The sequence below is a fragment of the Marmota monax genome, unplaced genomic scaffold (genome assembly GCF_021218885.2).
Source record: "Marmota monax isolate L192 unplaced genomic scaffold, Marmota_monax_Labrador192_F-V1.1 WCK01_AAM20220418_F8-fsc00076, whole genome shotgun sequence".
In the NCBI taxonomy this organism is placed as follows: Eukaryota; Metazoa; Chordata; class Mammalia; order Rodentia; family Sciuridae; genus Marmota; species Marmota monax.
In genome coordinates this window covers 618,699-637,586 of record NW_026692843.1, presented here as the reverse complement: position 1 = coordinate 637,586, position 18,888 = coordinate 618,699, and the positions used below count along the sequence as shown (strand labels likewise).

The following is an 18,888-nucleotide window of genomic DNA, read 5'->3' as shown; positions in this document are numbered from 1 at the left end:
ATGTAGTTAGTGGTGGCTATAAAGAAAAAAGAAGAAAAAGATAAACAACATAAGTAAAGAGAGATCAAGAGAATTTGGCTATTGGAGGGAGGGGAAAGGAAAGAAAGAGAAACAAACAAAAATAAAAATTTAAAAATTCTGAAGTCAACAAATGAAAAGCCCTAACCCTCAAAAGAGAAAGAAAAATTACATTTAAAAAATGAGGAAAAAAAAGAACAAATGTGTATATATATGTTCATCCATGAACTAATCAGCACAGCAAGAACACCAGAACAAACAAATAAACAAAAAGGAAATCTTATTTTATTTTTTTTTTTTAGTTTTTTAAGTTTGGGTGCTGGGGATTGAACACAAGGGCTCTGTACCACTGAGCAGCATCCTCAGTGCTTTTTTTTTTTTTTTTTGAGATAGAGTCTTGCTAAGTAACTGAAGCTGACCTCCAACTTGCAATCCTCCTGCCTCAGCCTCCTAATAATTACAGGTACATACCACCATGCCCAGCAAGGAAACAACAAAAAAAAAAGTTCTTAATTAAAAATGAAAGAGTTATTTCTGCTGAGGTGGACAGAACTGTTGATGAGGGTGAACGCTCACTGCCTGTGTGAGACCATTCTCCTTTCTGTTTCTTCTTGGGCCATGTCCCGCTTAGAGAGAGCAAGGCCTTCCTCTTTCTGTGTCGCTCACTGGGCTGTCAGCTGGAACTGAAGCTGGGCTTTCTCGGTTTCCCTTCTCACCTGCACAAGGCGGGACTGAATGGGAATTATTGGAGTTTTGTCTGGACAGACCAGATCATTGCATTCCGGGGTGGGCTGCTGTACAATTCTAGGTGGGAAGTTCTGGTGGCTGGGGCTTTGAGCTCTAAGCAGGCCTTTAGGACTTTGTGGGATGGTACCTGCTCCAGAGAGATTGGATTGACCCTTCCCTAGGGCTGGGCAGATGCTGATCTCGACTGGCTGGCTGGACCTCAGGGGTCTCCCAAGGACTCCACGCATAGGGTGGGGAGCCAACCCTGCACAGGTCCCGCACCCTCCACCACCCATGAATATGGCTTTCCCAGGCTCAGTTCCCAAGTGCTGCCCATTCAGTGTCCAGGCCCTCTTCACCTGTCACGTAAGCCACCAGACTCCAGGGAAAGCAGTGGCACTCACCGCCACAGCTCTGACTTGTACCCCCTGGGCACAATCTGTGCCTGTTTCACTCACCTTCTGCTAGGGACATCTTAGGCCACACGGCAGGCACCTGCAGGACGGTGTGCCAATGTTTGCTACGATCTCCTGGCTCCTCAAGATGGCTCCCGCCTGGGCTCTGGGCCAGCTGACAGACAGAAGACTCTTTAGACACCAATTCACTGTGAGGACCCTGGTTTCATTGCACGGGATTTTGTGTGTCCACTTTGCCCATCATGTTTCTCTCTGCGCTGTGTGAACCTTCACTTCTGTCACCGTTGTCACTGGCTTGCTCCAAGGTACTGTTTCCTGTCGTTTACTCAATGTTCCCAACTTTCTGGGTCTCTCGATGTCTGTGTCTGACATTGGGTTTCAGTGATCTCCCTCTTTGACCCACCTCTCTGAGCAGCGGCACTCCCACTGCTTGAATCCCAAGTGACGCAGCCATTGGAAACAGCCTTGCTCTCCCTGCCATCTTGAATTTCCCCCACTCTGTGGGCCTTGATAAATGCATCCTCCGCAATGTGGCCATCATGACAATATCATGCAAAATAGACATGCTGCCCTGAAACTCCTGTGCTCCACCTGTTCACCTTCCCACCTCTCAACCCCTAACACCCACTGACCTTTTTATTCCCTCCATAACTTTTTAAGATATTTTTATAGTCGATGGACACAACACCTTTATTTCATTTTTATGTGGTGCTGAGGATCGAACCCAGGGCCTCACACATGCCAGGCAAGTGCTCTGCCACTGAGCCACAGCCGCAGCCCTCTCCATAATTCTGCCTTTTCCAGATGTCATGTAGTTGGAATCATGCGGCATGAAGCCTTTTTGACTTTTTCACATTGACTTGTTTCCTCCAACTCATTTTGTGGGCTCCCAGCTCATTTCTTCTTGACCCTGAATGATATTCCATCATACAAACATACTGTAGTTTATCCACTAGCTACATCTTAGTTGCTTCCAGTTTTGTCTGTAAACATCTGTGTGCAGGTTTTTGTGTGGGCATGAGTTATCTGTCCAGAAACACTTGTAAATATTTTTCTTCTTTGTGGGTTTTCATCTTAACACACTTTAAGGAATATTTACTGATATGAAAATTATAACTGATGATTGTTAACCCCTTTCTCCACCCAAATGCAGGATGAGGCAGGGCTCTGTAACTCCAGACTGCTTAGCCAACCGGGACGCCTCTGCATAAGCAATCTGATGCATGCATGGTGGCCACCATGCTGAGAACCAGCTTATGGGGCTTCTCGGAGGCACACAGGCTGGCTCCTACTCTCTGCTCCGACTTCATTAGCTGTTTATTTTTGAGCAAGGCAAGCCATCTCTCTGAACTTTTGCTTCCTACCCTAAAAAGAGGGGCCGAAACATTGACGAAAATGCCATCATTAATTCAATAGGATGGTGACTATATAGATTTGGCACAACTCCAGGCACAAAATCACACTCGATAAAAGTTCACAGGATTGGGAGCATGACCTAAGTTAAAAGTAGCAGCTGGTCTAAGCAGTTCCTAACTCACTTACCATACCTGAGAGAACATTTCTAGAAACCTCCATCCACTTTGCCCTACTTTTGTTAGTCCAAGAGAGCCACCCATTTTCTTCCATAGTGAGCACATGTTTCTCAATTTCTGTCATTAAGCCATAAGTGCAATTAAGTAACATGGGAAAGGGCAAGTATAACAAGCCAGAAAATAGCTGGAAAGTGAGGGGATTTTCAGAGGAAGTTTGAGCCCTCCATAAATGACCTCTTAGCCTCCTCTTTGAAGAACTCTCAGTATGCTCTCTATGCTCAGCATCACTGATAGCTGTTCTGCACCCTGAGTATTGCTTCAGACCTCCTGTCCCAGGTTCAGTGATGGATTGAAAATGGAAAAGTCACAGAAACAGACAGAACACCTGTAGTCCCCAAGGCCAAACACCTGGACAGGGAAAGTGTCCCCCCGTGGCTCTCTCTTACCACCCAGAACACTCATGATCTTTTGCAGGAGGTGATGCCTTTGAAACACAAAGTGAACTTATTGGTCTTGCAAAATCACTCCACACAAACCCCTGAGCCTGAGTAGGACCTGCTTGTCTTCGCTGCTTCAGAGGTGGGTTAGTGGAAAATAACACCATGGTGGAATGTAGATCTTTAGCTACAAATGTCATAGGACGTAAGACAAAGTGTATCATGGCCTTGGGGTGAGAGGAATGGCTTTGGAACCAGATGGTATTGGTTCCAGTACATCAGCTGCCCCTCCTCCTGGCTGAACAATTTCAGGTTGAACACTTAACTGCACTGTGCCTCAATGTCCCCATCTGTCAAATGGAGATTATAATGATATGTGCCTGGTTATAGAGCTCTAAAATAATGTGCATTATGTGATTGGGATATGAGATATCCCCCCAAACTCCTGTTAATTCAGAAATATTCAGAGTGAAACAATTGGAGTACAAGTGCTGTAAGCTCATTGGTCCATCCTAGTTTAATGGATTGCATGCATGGTATATGTAGGCAGGTGGGATATGGCTAGAGGAAGTGGGTCAATCGGGGTACGAACTAGAAGGGTGCACCTTCACTGTAGACCCTTTCCTCCTCTCTCTGCTTCCTGACTTTGCTATGAATTGAGCAACTATCTTCTGCTGGGCCCTTCTGCCATGATGTACCATCTCACCCAGAGCAATAGAGTCAGCTGTCTATGGACTAAGACTTCAGCCCCAGATAAACTTTTCCTTTTCTAAGTTGTTTTTGTCAGGTATTTTGGTCAGAACAATGAAAAGTTAATTAAAACAGAAATTGGTACTGAGAAGTGGGTCATTGCTGTGACTAACATGACCATGTGGCTCAGAAGCCTTTGGAGTTTGTAGGAGAAATTTTGAAAAGTTTAGAGATGCAAGCTGGAAAAGTTGTGGAATGTTGTAAGTGAAGCTTAATGGGGGATTCCCGTGGGAACTCAGAAGACCAGAATGCCAATAGGAATGCACACTGTGCTCGTGAGGTTTCAGAGGAAAATGGGAACTCTATTGATAGACCAAAGGCCATTTATGGTATATTCTGATAAATAACTTGTTTACATTTGAAACTTTGGTGAGGCTGAATTTAAAAATGATGAGCTAATTAATCAGGAAGAGGAAATTTCAAGGCAGCACAGCATTCAGTTAGTGACATGGATATTACTAGCAGCTTTTAGCCAGGTTTACTATGAGAATCAGGAGCAGAAAATAGATCTGAAGGATTTTAAAAACTTGTAGTTTGAACAGAGACGTGCTTATAAAAATGGATCCAAGAAAGTCATTCTTGTTGATGAGATTATAACCCCTAAAAAGATGCTAAGTACTTTCTTACGGAGACAACGGGAAAGATGGCGCAAGGGAGTCTCAGGAATTTGGAAGACCAACAGCCATCACAGGCTCACGGGTGTAGAAGGAAAAATTTCCTTTGAAAAGAGATCGTGGGGGTGCCCTGCTCACATGGCGGCAGGGGGTACATAGGCAGTTATTTCACCATTTTTGTTTTGTTTTATTTTGCTTGTACAGGGGATTGAACCCAGGGTCATTCTACCATGAAGCTACCTCTACATCCTTTCATTTTTTTTTTTTAATTTTGATACTGGGGATCGCTAATTTGCTGAGGTCTTCTCACTAAGTCGCCAACGTGCCTCAAACTTATGATCCTCCTGTCTCAGCCTCCTCAGTTGCTAGGATTATAGGCGTGCACCATCACACCCAACTGTTTCACCATTTCTACTGAGATTTCAAAGGAAGGCCTGGGAGGTCAGGAGTCAGAGTCCCTGAGAGTTGCCCCCTAGTGGGCAATGCAGGAAGCTGGGGATGTAAAGCTGAAAGGTGATCCCAGGAATTAAGCAATGCCAGTAACGTGGACAGTCTGCCAAGAAAAGCTGCTGTCCGCGGAGTGAGCCAGGCTAAAAGAGAGGCCACGTGAGCTGGGGCGGGCCAGGCCAAAGCGGCAGGGCTGCGAAGCCCTTTGAAAATCACGTCTCACAGCCAAGTGTCCTGGACGTGTGTGCGGAGTTACAGGCCCCGTGTGCCTAGCTGGCTTTCAGTCGTGTTTTGGTCCCGTCCCTTCTTTCTCTGGCCCCTGTTCCTCCCCTTTGCGATGGGCGTGTTTACTCTGTGCCACTGTATATTGGGTATCTGTAACTTGCTTCTTCATTTTTATAGGGGCTCACAGCCAAGAGTTTGCCTCGAGTCTCAGAGGAGACAGTGGACTTGGGCAAGGCTAAACATCCTAGGACTCTGGGTCTCTTACAGTTGAACAGAATATGCACTTTTCATCAAGAGATGGACATGAGCTTTAGGGGGCGGGGGGTGGAATGTTATGGTTTGGATACGATGTGTCACCCAAAATATCCTGTCGATTGGGGAACATTCAGAGGAAAATGACTGGGTTATGAGAGCTGTGACCTGATCAGTTCGTACTAGTTTGAATGGACTGACTGCGTGGTAACCATAGGCAAGTGGGCCTGGCTAGAGGAGGTGGGTCACTGGGGGCATATCCTGGAAGGGTATGTCTCCCCTGTGGCTCCTTCTCCCCCGACCCTCTGCTTTCTGACTCTGCTATGAGCTGAGCAACTCCCCTCTGCTGGGCCCTTTCCCCGTGATGTGCTGTCTCACCCTGGGCCCAGAGCAATGGAGTCAGCCATCTGTGGACTGAGACCTCTGAAACTGTGAGCCTCCTCTAAGTTGTGCCTGTCAGATGTCTTGGTCACAGCAATGAGAGTTAATTAAAACATGCATACAGCATGCTGTCGCCAGGGGGGTGGTGATGACAACAGGGAGGGGTGAGGAAGAGGAGCCAGGGTGACCAGGAAGGGTCAGCTGGTTGGTAGGCTACCAAGCTTCCCTGACATCAGGACAGGAACCTGTCCCCTCCAAGAGCTTGAGACACTTTTTATTTTGTTTTAAATTAGAAATGCCTTTGTGAGTGTATTTCATTTGATCTTTGCTGGTTCCTGGCAGAGGTCCACCCTGAAGCAATCACTTTTAAAGGTTCTAAGTAAAACAACTGCTTGGTTTCAGGAAGGCCCCTCCTCTGTGTGTGCCCCACCCACATCTGATGGAAGTACCAGAGGCCACGTGAGTCAGCCCAGCTGAGCCACAGACACAGGAGCTGGGCTCCCCGGACCCAGGTCCTTCTGGAAAGGACGGGGCCCTTCCACTGTGTGTTTCCAATGGCAGACACATTTGATTCCAAGAACAGCATTTCGCCTGGCAGTCAGACCCCTTTCCGTGGGTGATGTCACTCCCTCTGGCAGGCCTGGAAACGGGAGAGGAACCTGCCACCAGGGACCCCTCTGCAGGGCTGAGAGTGAGGTGCCCAGGGAGGACCACATGGGGCTTGTGCAACTTTTCTAGGGACATCTGTGATGGGCAGGTTGTCCTGCAGAGCAGACAGGGCCTGCGAAGGCCAGAGCAGGGAGGGAAGGAGGGAGGCAGTGTGGTATTCGGGAACCCTCAAGCCTCCTGTGCGCATTCGCAAATGCAGTTTTTAAGCCTCAAATGTCCATGACCTTCACTGTTTTATGGAGCTAGATAATTGCCGGGGCAGTACAGCTGTCCTTGGTGGCTTTGCCTCTGGCCAGCAACGGGCACTTCTGTTTCCCCTTGTGCTCAATCGAACACACAGACCAAAGTCTCTCTAACCTCCCTGACCCAAAGCGTCCCCATTTCTCCCTCATCTTTGAACTACATTCTCTTAAGGAAGGTGAAGATTCTCTCTGAATTTCTCTAAAGTTTGCCCTTGTCTAAGGGGCGTTCCCTTCCCAGGAAGAGGGCAGTTGCTGTGGAACCTAATCAAATAACCAGGAAAGATTAACCATGGGGGAAAGAAGAGAGGAGGGTCATAGTGTGCACCACACCTAGTGACTTCTCTCCTCTCTGGGGCAGCTCCAGGGATCACCTGGGAGACAGCAAACCACCTCTGTTCATCGACAGCTCCACCCCCTCACCTTCCCATCACTTGTCAGGGACTCTCTAGAACCCAGAGGAACTGAACCACTGTCTGCTCCTTGGGTCCCTTCCTCCCTCCTCAAAATCATTAACTACCTTCTAAAGCTTCCTACAGCCCCATCTCCATTTCCCTCTCCCCACAGGGAGGCCTTTAGAGCTTCCATCATCTGACCCTTTGAGAGGTAGAGAAGCTGGGCTCCTGGCAGGGGAGCCAACGGGACAGAGATTCCCCCTCCTGGAGTGGGGATGGCGGAGAGACGGGGGACAGGGAGTGGGGACAGAGCAGCCTGGGGCAGGAGGGACATGAATTCCCATTACCACGGCATCCATCAGCATCCACTGAGCCGAGACGGGAAGGGAAGACAGGGACCACGTCAGGAAGGGGAAGGTGGGTCCCTGGGAGCGTTTAGACTTGCTCCTGAAGGTCTGGGGGCTAGGCAGGGCTCCTGACCCTGGCCCAGAGAGGCCTGGGTCCCTACTACCCCCACACTGCTCCCTACCTCCCTCCTTCCCTAGAGACCCAGGCACCTCCACCGGTGTCCAGTGGGTGACCTTGGCAAGGTGCTTAAACTCTCTGAGCCTCAGTTCTCTTATCTTCAGGGTGGAATCATAATGACACCACTCCCCAGAGTTATGAGGGGCTTGAAGAGGGCTGTGTCAGATGCCTGTACTGCGCTCGGCCCACACAATGATTGGTCGTGGCTTACGGGTGCTACTCCTCTCCCAGTGTTACGTCCTGCTCGTCACCGCATCCCTTTTGTTAACACTACTCACGCCCCATCAGCTCCGAGACACGAAGCCCACTCTCACCACCTCTCTCCTCATCACACTAGGCAGCTGCCTGACAGGGACCCCAGGATGTGCATCCACACCAACAGCACCACGGTTCCCGAGAGCCCCCGGGGGCGTGCAGGGAGAGAGCACGCCAGCTCCCACCTGGTGGCAGGTGGTTCTCCCAGGTGCAGGCAGCCCAGGGTCACAGGAGCTGATTCCCACCTGCGGGGGGGGGGCAGCTGGGGGAGGATGGCTGCTGAGGCGAGCCTGCTCTTCAGCCTGGCCTGCTTTCTGGACTCACCCAGGGAGCCCCAGGCCAGGCCACACCCAGTACAATGACAGGGTCTGACAGTGGGACTTGACACCCTTCGTCTTTAAAGCTTCTTCAACCGAGTTCTGACATTCCTCAGCCCAGGCAGCCCCAATGGGAAATCAGTGTTGGCAGGAGGACCAGAGGAGAATCCACCTGGACTCTGACCTCAAGGGCCACCACCCTCAGGGAAGGCAGCTTTCACTGTAGCCTTGAACCTGGAGGGTCCACTCACCAGACAGGACCCCTGCTGCATGTCAGAGAACAATGCGGCCATCCAGGTCTCTGGCCTAACAGGGCAGCCCGGTGGGGACAAGCCCTGCACAAGTTCTGATAAATACACGACCAGACACGAGTGTTCAGGTGGGGACATGGAGGGCCCCGTACAGAGCCACGGGCCTCAACCCCTGCTCAGCTGGGCCTCAAGGACCATGGGGAGATGCTCACTGGGGCCCTGTCCTGCCAGTGCACCTAGGGAAGCATCGGGCAGGCCTGGAAGGGGAAGGGCCAGCAAATGCACGTGTGCTCCTGGAGCCCGGCCACTGTCACCGCGTGACTGGCATCACCTGCAGTTCGGCAAAAGCTTGAGAACAGAGGACTGGAACCCACGGGGCTGAGACTGGGTGAGTACAGGTGAGGGTGCCCTTGGACAAGGCAGGGCTCCCAGGACACAGAGGGGGCAGCTGCTGGCCCCCATCAGAGGGCTCAGAAAGACCCCAAAATGAGCAGGGGATCTGAGTCTGCAGCCCCTTGATCACCCTCACAGAAGCAGAGGGCACCCAGGGGGGGTTTACTTGGGACCAGGGGTCCTCAGGGTTTACTTGAGACCCGGAGCTGTGGTTTTAGGGGACAATGGCCAGTGGCACCACGAAGAGGCCACAGGCTCAGAGTTCATGGGCTCTAGTCATGGCTGTCCCAAGCTGCGTGGCTGGGACAAGGTGCCTCGGTTCTGAGTGTCCATTCTTCACCGGATGAACGGGAATAGATATGGCATCTACCTCAAACCACAGAGAGGCAAGCCAAGAAACGTTCAGTGCTCAGGATGGCGTCAACACCAGAAAGCTCTCGGCAGATGTGAGCTGATGTGTCACTGCCGACCACAACCGTGGCAGGCCAACAAAGATAAAAATGAGAGTGGCTGTGTCTAGCTCATGCTCCGGTGCCACAGCAGCACCAGAATAATAATTACCACTATTACTACCGTTCCTCATTATTACTAGTATTACTCTCAGTCCTCATTTTACACAGAGGGAAACTGAGGCTCAACAGCATTAATTAACATGTCCCTAACACTTACATACTATGGGCACTATATATTTATTTATTTAATCACCCCAGGAACTGAAGGAAATAAGTATAATTATATCTGCATTTTACAGATGGGAAATTAGCCCAGAGACATTCAGCAACTTGCTCAAGGTCATGCAGCCAGGAATATGCAGACACTGGATTTAAACCCAAGTGCATCTGGCTTCGAAAGCTGCCTTCTTCCAACTCAGTGCTCTGCTTCCCAGGTTTTAAGGCTAACTCATGTTGCCAAAAGCCTATCACAGCCCAAAGTAAGCAGAAGCAACTGTCCTGAGAGGTCCCGTGACAGTCTCTAAGCACACGTGTGGGGACGTCAGGATGAGCAAGCCCCACAGGACACAGGGTCCCCAAGTCAGTCCAGCCATGAATCCAAATTTGGAAGTGCTCATCATGCTCTCAGCGGCCCCTTCTGTGGCCCTGCATGTGACCACAGAACAGGCGGGGCTCTGACCTCACCCAGTGCCCTGTGGGCCCCAGGGAGATGGACATGGCTGGGTGTTCAGGACTCAGCAGGTCACCAGGTGGGTTCCCCAGCAGAACCCTCTGTGCTCTCCCAAGTTCCAAACAGGCTGGAGACGATGGGCTCCGGCCAGGGCTGGCCCTGACCTCAACACCACCCGGTGCACCATCCCCACAGGGCAGCAGCACAGCCCAGGGACCCCCAGAGGGTCAGGCCACATGCAACACATCTGAGGACAAACCCAGAAGCCACAGGGCATTCTGGGCGTCACCTTTAAGGGAGAAGAGAATGCAGAGCAACTCGGAGAGAGCAGTCTCACTGGCTCCTTCCTGACTACAGCATGGTCTGAGCAGAGAGTGAAACGGGCCGGGCTGCCACGGCCCCAGCTGCTCAGCACCCGCGCTGACTTGGGCTTTGCTGAACAGGCTTGCCCGGCACTGACTCGGCCCTGGCCCCCCACACCCTCTCCAGGTACCTGGGCCTTAGGCAACTCTTGGTGGAGGAAGGACAAAGCTTTGGGCCTGGGACCTGGACCTCCCTCTAGTGCAAGCCCCCCCCCCTTTTTTTTAAATATTTTTTAGTTGTAGATGGACACAACACCTTTATTTATTTATCTTTATGTGGTGCAGAAGATTGAACCCAGTGCCTCACACATGCTGGGCGAGTGCTCTGCCACTGAGCCACCACCCCAGCCAAGACCCTTGGCGGCCAAGGACTACACAACCTTTGCCTGGCAGTGGTTGGTGTAAGAAGCCTTCCCCCTGGTGTGTGCTCCCCACAGGGACCCAGGCCTGTGCACACATCCCAGCCCAAGCCTTGCGACAGCCTTCCTGGGTCCAGCTTCCCACACTCTTAGAAATCCTCCCTGGAAGGAAAGGTGTCCTCCAGCTGCTCGAGGCTGCACCTGTTGCAGGCAACACCTACCGAGAAACACTGCCCCAAACTCTGCGGCTTGAGGTCTGGTTCTTATTTCAGACCCAGGACAAATGGGGTGGGCACAGCCCTGTACATCCTGGGGACTTAGAATGGGTCAGTCCTGGGATTGTCCTGCTCTCCCAAACTGCCTTCCAGGAAGAGAACTGGCTTCTCAGTCGAAGCTGACTGTCCTGCCTCTGTCCTGCTCTGACCAGCCCTCCACACTTGGCCCGGGGCCTGGCACAGAGCAGAGGCCTAGAAAATCCTTGTTGACTGATTGCATGATATATGAGGTCAACAGCCTCTGTCTAGTTAGAAGAGCTCCAGATGTGTGCAGAACTGTCCTGCGGCCCTCAATCACAAAGCCGGTGTCCAAGCAGGGTTGTATAACTCGGGTAAATCCGAAAGGATAGTTTTGAAATAACTGGTAGGACTGAGAGCCCAACCCTGCATGGACATTGTGGTTTAATGAGGAGCCATTGACATTATGATTGTTTCAAAAAGACTGCAACCAGCTGTTAAAAGAAGCACACCAGAGAGCAATGTATGAAGAAGTATTTTAATAGCTCAAACTCAGAGTCATCGCACTCTCTGTTCTGAAGATTCCTAAAAGAGGGACTTGGCCGTCTCGGAAGCCAGCATCCACCCATCCATGGTCTCTGAGCATCCTCCTCCTCTGGGTGCTGACTCAGAGGAAAGCACGAACATGCCCAGGACTGTTCTGGCTCCTGCGAGGCCTTCCTCTTATCTACACAATTCGTCAACTGCATTAGCTGGACTAAGACGATGACTTGGTTAAAGGAGGAGACAGGTGTTGACTGTCTAAGCAGGAAGAGCCCAAGCTGGCAAGATAAAGCACGCTGCATACATGGGGTACAGAAGGGCGGAGCTTCTGCCTGAGGATCTGCAACATTACATTTGTTTTGCCTGAACACTATCAGGAAGGAATCTGTTGGCTGGGGCGTTTCCACTGAACAAGCAAAATGGCGGTCCAAAGTCCTGGGTATGCCAAGCCACCAGCCCAGAGTCTTCACGCATGGTCCACCGCAGTCTCTGAGGGAAAAATGAAGCCCAGCTCATGCCTCTGCCTAGGGGTCGATTTCTTCGGGAATCACTGTAATCATAATGTCTTCATTGCCCCTGCGAACAACCATGTTCAGGATATTTTCTTTCTTAATGACGTCACTGACGTCATTGGCAGACACCACCGACTGTCCATTGATGCTGATTATGACGTCGTTCTCCTTGAGACCACCGCTGCAACGCACAGGAAACACAAGGGTCAAGTTTCCATTCCTCATAGTTTAACTCTACATCAACAGAGGCCCAGCACAGAACCAAAAGGCCCAGGGTGACCAGGTGTGGGTTGAATTCAGGAAAGGATGACTTTAAATCACCCGTGCACTGTATCTCCTTCTGAGATTTACAGGCCAAATCATCAATCATGGCAGAAATTCCTATGTCCCTATGGCATTCCTGTAATCTTATGACATACCAAAGGGGGCAAGGATGCATTAGGTACCATCTGCCACACACTGTGACCGTGGCCAAATTGCTTATAATGAGCCTTGCGGCCCAGAGAACAATTCCTTCAGGATGGGCAAATGCTTCTCTTAGGAGGCACTTCCTCCACATGCTGAAGCTGCAACTTTAGCTCCTATATGACAGTGTCATTATGCCATCATGGCCCTTCATGGTCTGGTGCAAACTTTCCTCATAAAAGGCCAGATAGGAAATGATTTGGGTTTTGCAGGCCACTCCGTCTGTCTTGCTACGACTCTGCCACAGCAACACAAAAACCACCACAGATGGTCTGTAACCTAATGGGCTGAATTCCAGTAAAACACTTGTAGACACTGATATTTGCATTTCGCATCATTTTCACATGCCACAAAATGCTATCATTGCCTTGGAATATCTACAGCTAAGTAAAGAGGCAAAAGTCATCTCAGCCCATGGATCATAGGAAAGCAGGCAGTGGGCCAGGCTATCTCAGGGCCTGCTCTGTGGTCCTACACTCCCTCTGGACGTTATGTCAGTGCAGGTCACACACCCTGATCATTGACTTAAACATTTCTTTCATGTTGCTTTGATGTCACTGGGGTTACTCTTCCAAAGGTTTTGACAGGTCCTGAGGTCGTGGGGACCCAGCTGCATGAACCCTCTCTCCCCAGCCAGCCTTCCCAGACTCCAGAAGAGCCTGCTCTTGCTCTTCCCACCTGATGACCCCTAGGGAAGTGAGGACCTTGGAAGGCAGGAAATGCCCTTCCATGAATGAGTCCTGCTCCGGACCAGATCAGATGACCTGGCTGACCTTGACCACATTTATCAAGAGTGGACACAATCACTGAGCCAGTATAAAGAGAGCACTGCTCCATGAGGAGATCAGGAAAGCACGTGGCACTCACGCTTCTGCAGGGGTATCAGGAATTACTTCAATGATGTAGGCTCCCGAGAGCACGTCAGGGAAGTCTCGGTGGCGATCCTTCAACTCTTTGGCTTTGCTGCCGGGAGAAAAAGACTCGTGTTAACATTAAGTACCAACAGACTGTCCTCTGCTGACACTCACCTTTTGCCCCAAGTCCTAAGTAAAATTCCTTCGAGAGTTCCAATTCTACTTTAAATTCTACTACTAGAGTCAAAGGTTTATTATGTGATAGTAAAGAAGCACTTGATTATTATTATTCCTGTTATTTATTAGTTAGTTAATAGCAATTACCCTGAAGGAGCAGGACAGTCTAATGGTTGGCCTGGTCTACAGCCCTAGCTCTGCTATTTGCTATCTGTGTTACCATGGGCAATTGCTTAACCTCTCTGTGTCTTTGCTTCCTCAGTTACAACATGGGGCTAGTGATGGTACTCTAGGACATGGGTTGTGATGAGGCTCAGATGAGGCCATCGAGGTAAGGTGCCCAACCCAGTTCCTGGCACAGAGTAAGCATATGATAGTCACTGTGGCTGGTGACAGTTGCCACCACTCACGGAGCCAAACCTGGCTGCACAGCAGGAACACCTGCATTGTTATCCTCATCCTAGAAGAGGCCTGAGCACTTGGGGTCACAGCTGGGAAGCGTCAGAGCTGGGAAGCCAGACCACTCAGCCTGTGCTCCGTCCCTGCACCCCGGCCTCTTTGGTTCCAGAGATAACTAACTGGGTGACTTTAATCTTGAAAAACCGTCCCATCTTCTGGAATGCTAAGGAAGGTGCTATCATCCAAAACACGCATCACAATGTGCTAACAGTGAGGATGAGCTAGTAATCGAGCCACATGTCTGTGAATGCGTCCTGCTTCCTGCCACTCCGGCTCCTGCTGTGCTGGGGCGGGGACAGATACCCCTTTCCCATCCAGGTATCCAGGTTCCCCCCCCCCATCAGTCACCGTGTCCCTGGCGGGCCGCCCTGGCATTCCTCCCGCCTTGGCCCACGGCCTCAAGGCCAAGGAGAGGTGCTCTGGGGCTGGGCGGGCGCGTGGGGAACTCCTGGAATGTGGGTTTCAACAGAACAAGTGGTGAGAGGACGGCCTGAGAGCCAAGGGCCAGCCCCATTCAGGCTGCGTCCGAGAGCAGGCAGAGTCCTCCAGAGGACAGAAACGGGGAAACAAAACAGAGGGCCAGGCAACAGCCCTACTCCTCCCAGTGTGATTTAAGTTTGAGCAGAAGCTGAGATGGCTTCTCTCTCGGGGTGCCAGCCTGGTGAAATTCGGGGCTACCTCAGTGCAGGCAGACACGCTCCTGCTTACCCACCTGGATGTGAGTGACATCATTCGGATCCCTATGTACTTCTTCTTGGTGATGGCTTTCCCTGGTGTAACAAAAGGGACAACAGGTCAGCCCAGTTGGCAGGGGTGGCGGGGACAGGAGCCAGGGGTCTGATGCTATAGTTTGCAACGCAGGGTCAGGGCCAGGGCGGCATAGCCTGGGACCGAGGTGCATGCTGGTCTGGACTCCTGCCTGCTATGGGACCTTGGAAAAGTCCCTCCATCTTAGTTAGTAGACAAAACCCTAGGAGGAGTCCTTAATCCTCACTGTCACTGACCTCTGGCCCTCCCCCAGGCTGGCCCTCTGCCCCCTCCCCCTCCACTTTGCCCTGGGCCTCTCGGCTGGAGGACTGCCAGAGCCTCTTAACAGGCCTCCAGCTCCCACCTCACCCTGCAGTCCCCTCCCAGCTGGCTGCCAGAGTGGCCTTTCTTTCCAGTGACAGCAATCCGTCATAGGCTTCCCTGTTCCCGAGCAGTTAAGACACAGCACAGGCCCCACACCTTGGTGGCGTGAGCCTCGCTCCTGGCCCTGGCTGGCTTCCTGCTCCCGCCCTGGGTGATTGCTCATGGCCACTCGAGGGGACAAGTGCCTGCTGTCTGTGCCCACTCCACTGGCCTCTGTCTGCACTGCCCCCCACCCACGCACACGCTGGCTCCCGCTCACCCAGTCTGGATTGGGAGGCGTCTCCTGCCTCGCAGGCTCCACGGTCAGTCCTGCCTGTCCCTCCCTGGCCATCCGCCTGCCTCATTTTCTTGGGGCACTTATTGCTATGTGATGTTATCTGTCTGATTGCCCCCAGCTCCGCCCTCCACAGCATAACATAAACATCACACCTGCAAGGGGCCCTGTGGGCTGCCCACACCCAGTCCCCAGCCGCCTCAGAGCAGGTGGATACAGACATCTGCAGAACGAATGTGCTCCCTGAATCTCAGTTTTCTCATCTTGAAATGGGACTGTTCATTCCTACCTAATGGGTCACAGGAGTCAAATGATGTAATGATAACTGATAAAATGCACAGAAGTCACCTGGGCCCATGCCTGAGACAGACTAGAATGAGAACCAAATGAAATATCCATGATCACAGGACAAAAATGCTCCAATACCTGTGACCTGGTACCAGGGGCTGGCTAGTCCTGGGCATCCCCTTTCAATTCCTGATAGGAGCCTACTCGACTGGTTTTAGGGACTGCCATTGTGCCCCGCCCCATATCATCAAGGGGCAGTAAAGCTTTAGAACTGATCTCCAAAGTCCCAGGCTCTCTGGACCTTGCTTACCTTTGGCCTGCCGGTCATGGGACTCGGTTAGAAACTTCTTGATCTTGTCAGATGGAATTGCAAAGGAGATTCCGGCGGTCACCTTCAGAGTGTTGATGCCGATCACCTCACCGTCCTGAAACAAGGAGAAATGGCTTACTGCGTCGCCTGGGGCTTGGCAGCTGGTACCCCCGGGGAGCAGAGGGTCTGTATGAAAGAGGCCTGGACATGGGCAGTCAGCTTCAGAAGCAGCACACACCCCAGGCCAGAGCACAGGCCACAGCTGTGTGCAGTTTCAAGACACAATGTTGGCTCCTCTCAAAGCGAATGCATTTCCCCAATCTCTGAATCTTGAGGTGGCCTTCCTGCCTCTCCCATTTCCAGTGACTTTGAGGCAATAGTTGCCTCACTGATGTCAGAAATGACCTTAGAGCCTGGGAGCTGACGCCCCCCACCCCTGCAGGAAAGTGTCTCCACAGATGTTGCTGTGACTGACCGGGAGACAGAGGGCAGGGCAGTGTCAGAGCTGCACCTCTTAGTTTCCTCTGCAGGGCAGGGAAGACTGCCAAGACAATATCAATCACCTCTCACACTTCCTGCAAGTGCTGAGATTTCAGGCCCAATACCAAGGGACTGAGGGACTCTGCAGGAGGCACCACTGTCCGGGCCTTGCCCAAGATGACCTTGATTCCAGCATCTCTAAGTGGCCCTTGAGCCTCGCTCTGGCTCTGACAGTCTGTGATTCCAGGTTTTGCTTTTCATGCTCAAGGATTTAAGTTCAGAGGGAGGGAGATGCTGTAAGCAGCCTGCTCCTCCTCATTCCTGCAGGTCTTGAGGGAGGGCTCCTGGCCTGGGAAAGCTCCTCCCTGCTTCCCTGCCCTGGGGACTGGATCTGGAGGAGGTGCTCCCTACAACGGACAGCTCTGCTGAGACCTTCAGCACAAAGCTGCTCCCTCACTGGCCTGGACTGGCCCCGGACTCCACTGTGTTGGCCTGAGACTGTGAACACCAGCATGTCCCAGGGCCTTCCCTCCCCAGCCTCAACTCTGGCAGCCCTACTCCTTCCAGAAAAGGTGTATAGGGTGATATGCAGAGATACAGTCCATTCAGAGCTCACTTTACAAGAACTGGATAACATGCTTTTGCAAGTTCATGTTCAGAAAGAAATTAAAACAAAACAGCATGCACACAGATAAAAACAAACCACGACATGGGTATTGACAGGCCTTACCAGGTTTACTAGGGGGCCTCCCGAGTTTCCGTACTGAAATAAATAGAAAAAGAAAGGTTATACTTGTGTCATAACATGCTTCAATCTGTCCTTGCCTGGCGGCTTTCTGAGCACCGGGCCTGGAGTATGGGGTACGGTTCTTCCCTGAGATTCATAACGATTCAGAAACTTAAGGGTTTGCCATAGATGGGGAATTGGGGGCTCTTAGACTCAGAGGCCCTACAGCCTCTAATCCCACTTTCTTGGCCTGGGGTGAGGCCCACTGCCCACTTGCTCCTGGATCATGGGGTCCAAATCTGCACAGCCCCCTTGGTAGGTCCTCTGTCTGCTGCTGAGGCTGGAATTCATATGGTTTGTCCTGGTTCCAGAACCTCATGCAGATTGGAAGGAAGTTTGAGAATAAAACCTACGAGGGGCAGAGGCTGCACCAACACACCATTTCTGACTTCTCAGACAGAGGTGGGGGGAGTTGCTCTCAGAAACAAAGAAGAGAAACGTGGTGCTCGAGGGAGTCCATTTCTGAAGCAGCACCGAGAGCTCCAGTCTCAGGAGAGGGCATGGGGGCACAGGCCCAGCACTCAGGCTGTGGCCTAGGGCAAGGGCAGAGGGCAGAGCTCAGGCCACCTCGAGGCTACAGGGCCCTGCAAAGTGAGTGGCCCTCTTGCCAGAAAGGGAGGATCTGCACATCCTCAATGTGCCCAAGGGGCCTGTGGGGCAGGGCAGCCAGCAACCCCCCGGGCAGGATGAGGATCCCCTTGCCATGCAGCCCTCTGGCAAGTCTAAGGCCCCTGTTGTAGGAGTGGCAGGGATCACTCTGGGTGCTGCCAACCTTCGGCATCCCTCTGCTTCAGAGGTTCAATGGGAACCCCCGTGCTACAAGGATCCTGACTCAACACCTGGTTTCTAAGCCTGACTTTCCTCTGGCAAAGCCTGCCCCAGTCCCCAGCGGGTGGAGGGAGGGGGGGCCCGGCTCACGTTGATGATGGCATCCGTCTGGATGTAGTCCATGTCCGAGTTCCGGAGCCCGAGCTCCTTGCCGCCCCGCTGGGTGGTGCTGACGATCCCTGTGGTGACGGTGTTTTGGAGGGAAAACGGGCTCCCGATGGCGACCACGAACTCTCCTGGCCGCAGCTCCGAGGAGCGGCCGAGCAGCAGGACCGGCAGCTTCCCCTGCAACCACAGGGCTGGCGTTGCTGCTTGTTTCACGTGACAAGACGGATAAAAGCACAGACGCGGTGGAGCCCCGAGCGGTGACAAGTACGGATGCACCAAGCCCATGCAGGGCTGGGCTCAGGACCCACACGCCTTTCTGGGGGCAAGGGAACCCGCTTAACCCACTTGTCGCAAGTAAACACTGAGGCCAGACCCCACGGAGTCCACCCCAGGGTCTCACCACAGCTCAAAGCTCCCAGCAGATACTTGCTCTGAACCTTCAAGGCCAACAACAGGGGAAGAAAAACTGGGTTTGGCATTTCTGTTGGGGGGCAGAGGCCCAGGCAGGAGCCTGAGCCCACATGGGCCTCTGGGGAAGCAGGGAACCTGCCCATTTCTCACATGCTCACTCCTCCCAAGGCCCAAGGATTGGGTCCTGCCACCAGGGACTTGCTGACTTGTTGGGTAGGCACAGGGATGGTCAGGGGCCAGCAGCATCCAAGACCTGAATAGTGGGCTACCTCTCCTGTCCTGAGAAGGTCCCCAGCACCATCTCTGCTTCTGCTCCCCAGCCTGGGCAGGAGTCCATCCCCAA

At 52.1% G+C, this 18,888-nt stretch overlaps 1 protein-coding gene and 1 long non-coding RNA gene across 2 annotated transcripts in view; one reads left to right on the top strand and one right to left on the bottom strand.

Moving 5' to 3' along the window:
- The first annotated feature begins 8,111 nt into the window (after positions 1–8,111).
- Positions 8,112–12,757, top strand: LOC124095597 (uncharacterized). The gene is made up of 2 exons (XR_006852532.2): positions 8,112–8,837; positions 9,594–12,757. It is a non-coding gene; the product is annotated as an uncharacterized LOC124095597 (long non-coding RNA).
- Positions 11,443–18,888, bottom strand: part of Htra1 (HtrA serine peptidase 1) — a 46,350-nt gene continuing 38,904 nt past the window's right edge. The window contains exons 4-9 of the mRNA XM_046448792.2: positions 18,117–18,311; positions 17,142–17,174; positions 15,932–16,046; positions 14,641–14,698; positions 13,306–13,401; positions 11,443–12,154 (exon numbers count right to left, since the gene is read on the bottom strand). Coding sequence (XP_046304748.1) covers positions 11,986–12,154; positions 13,306–13,401; positions 14,641–14,698; positions 15,932–16,046; positions 17,142–17,174; positions 18,117–18,311 — 666 coding nt within the window. The 3' untranslated portion in view covers positions 11,443–11,985. The remainder of the gene's footprint in view (positions 12,155–13,305; positions 13,402–14,640; positions 14,699–15,931; positions 16,047–17,141; positions 17,175–18,116; positions 18,312–18,888) is intronic.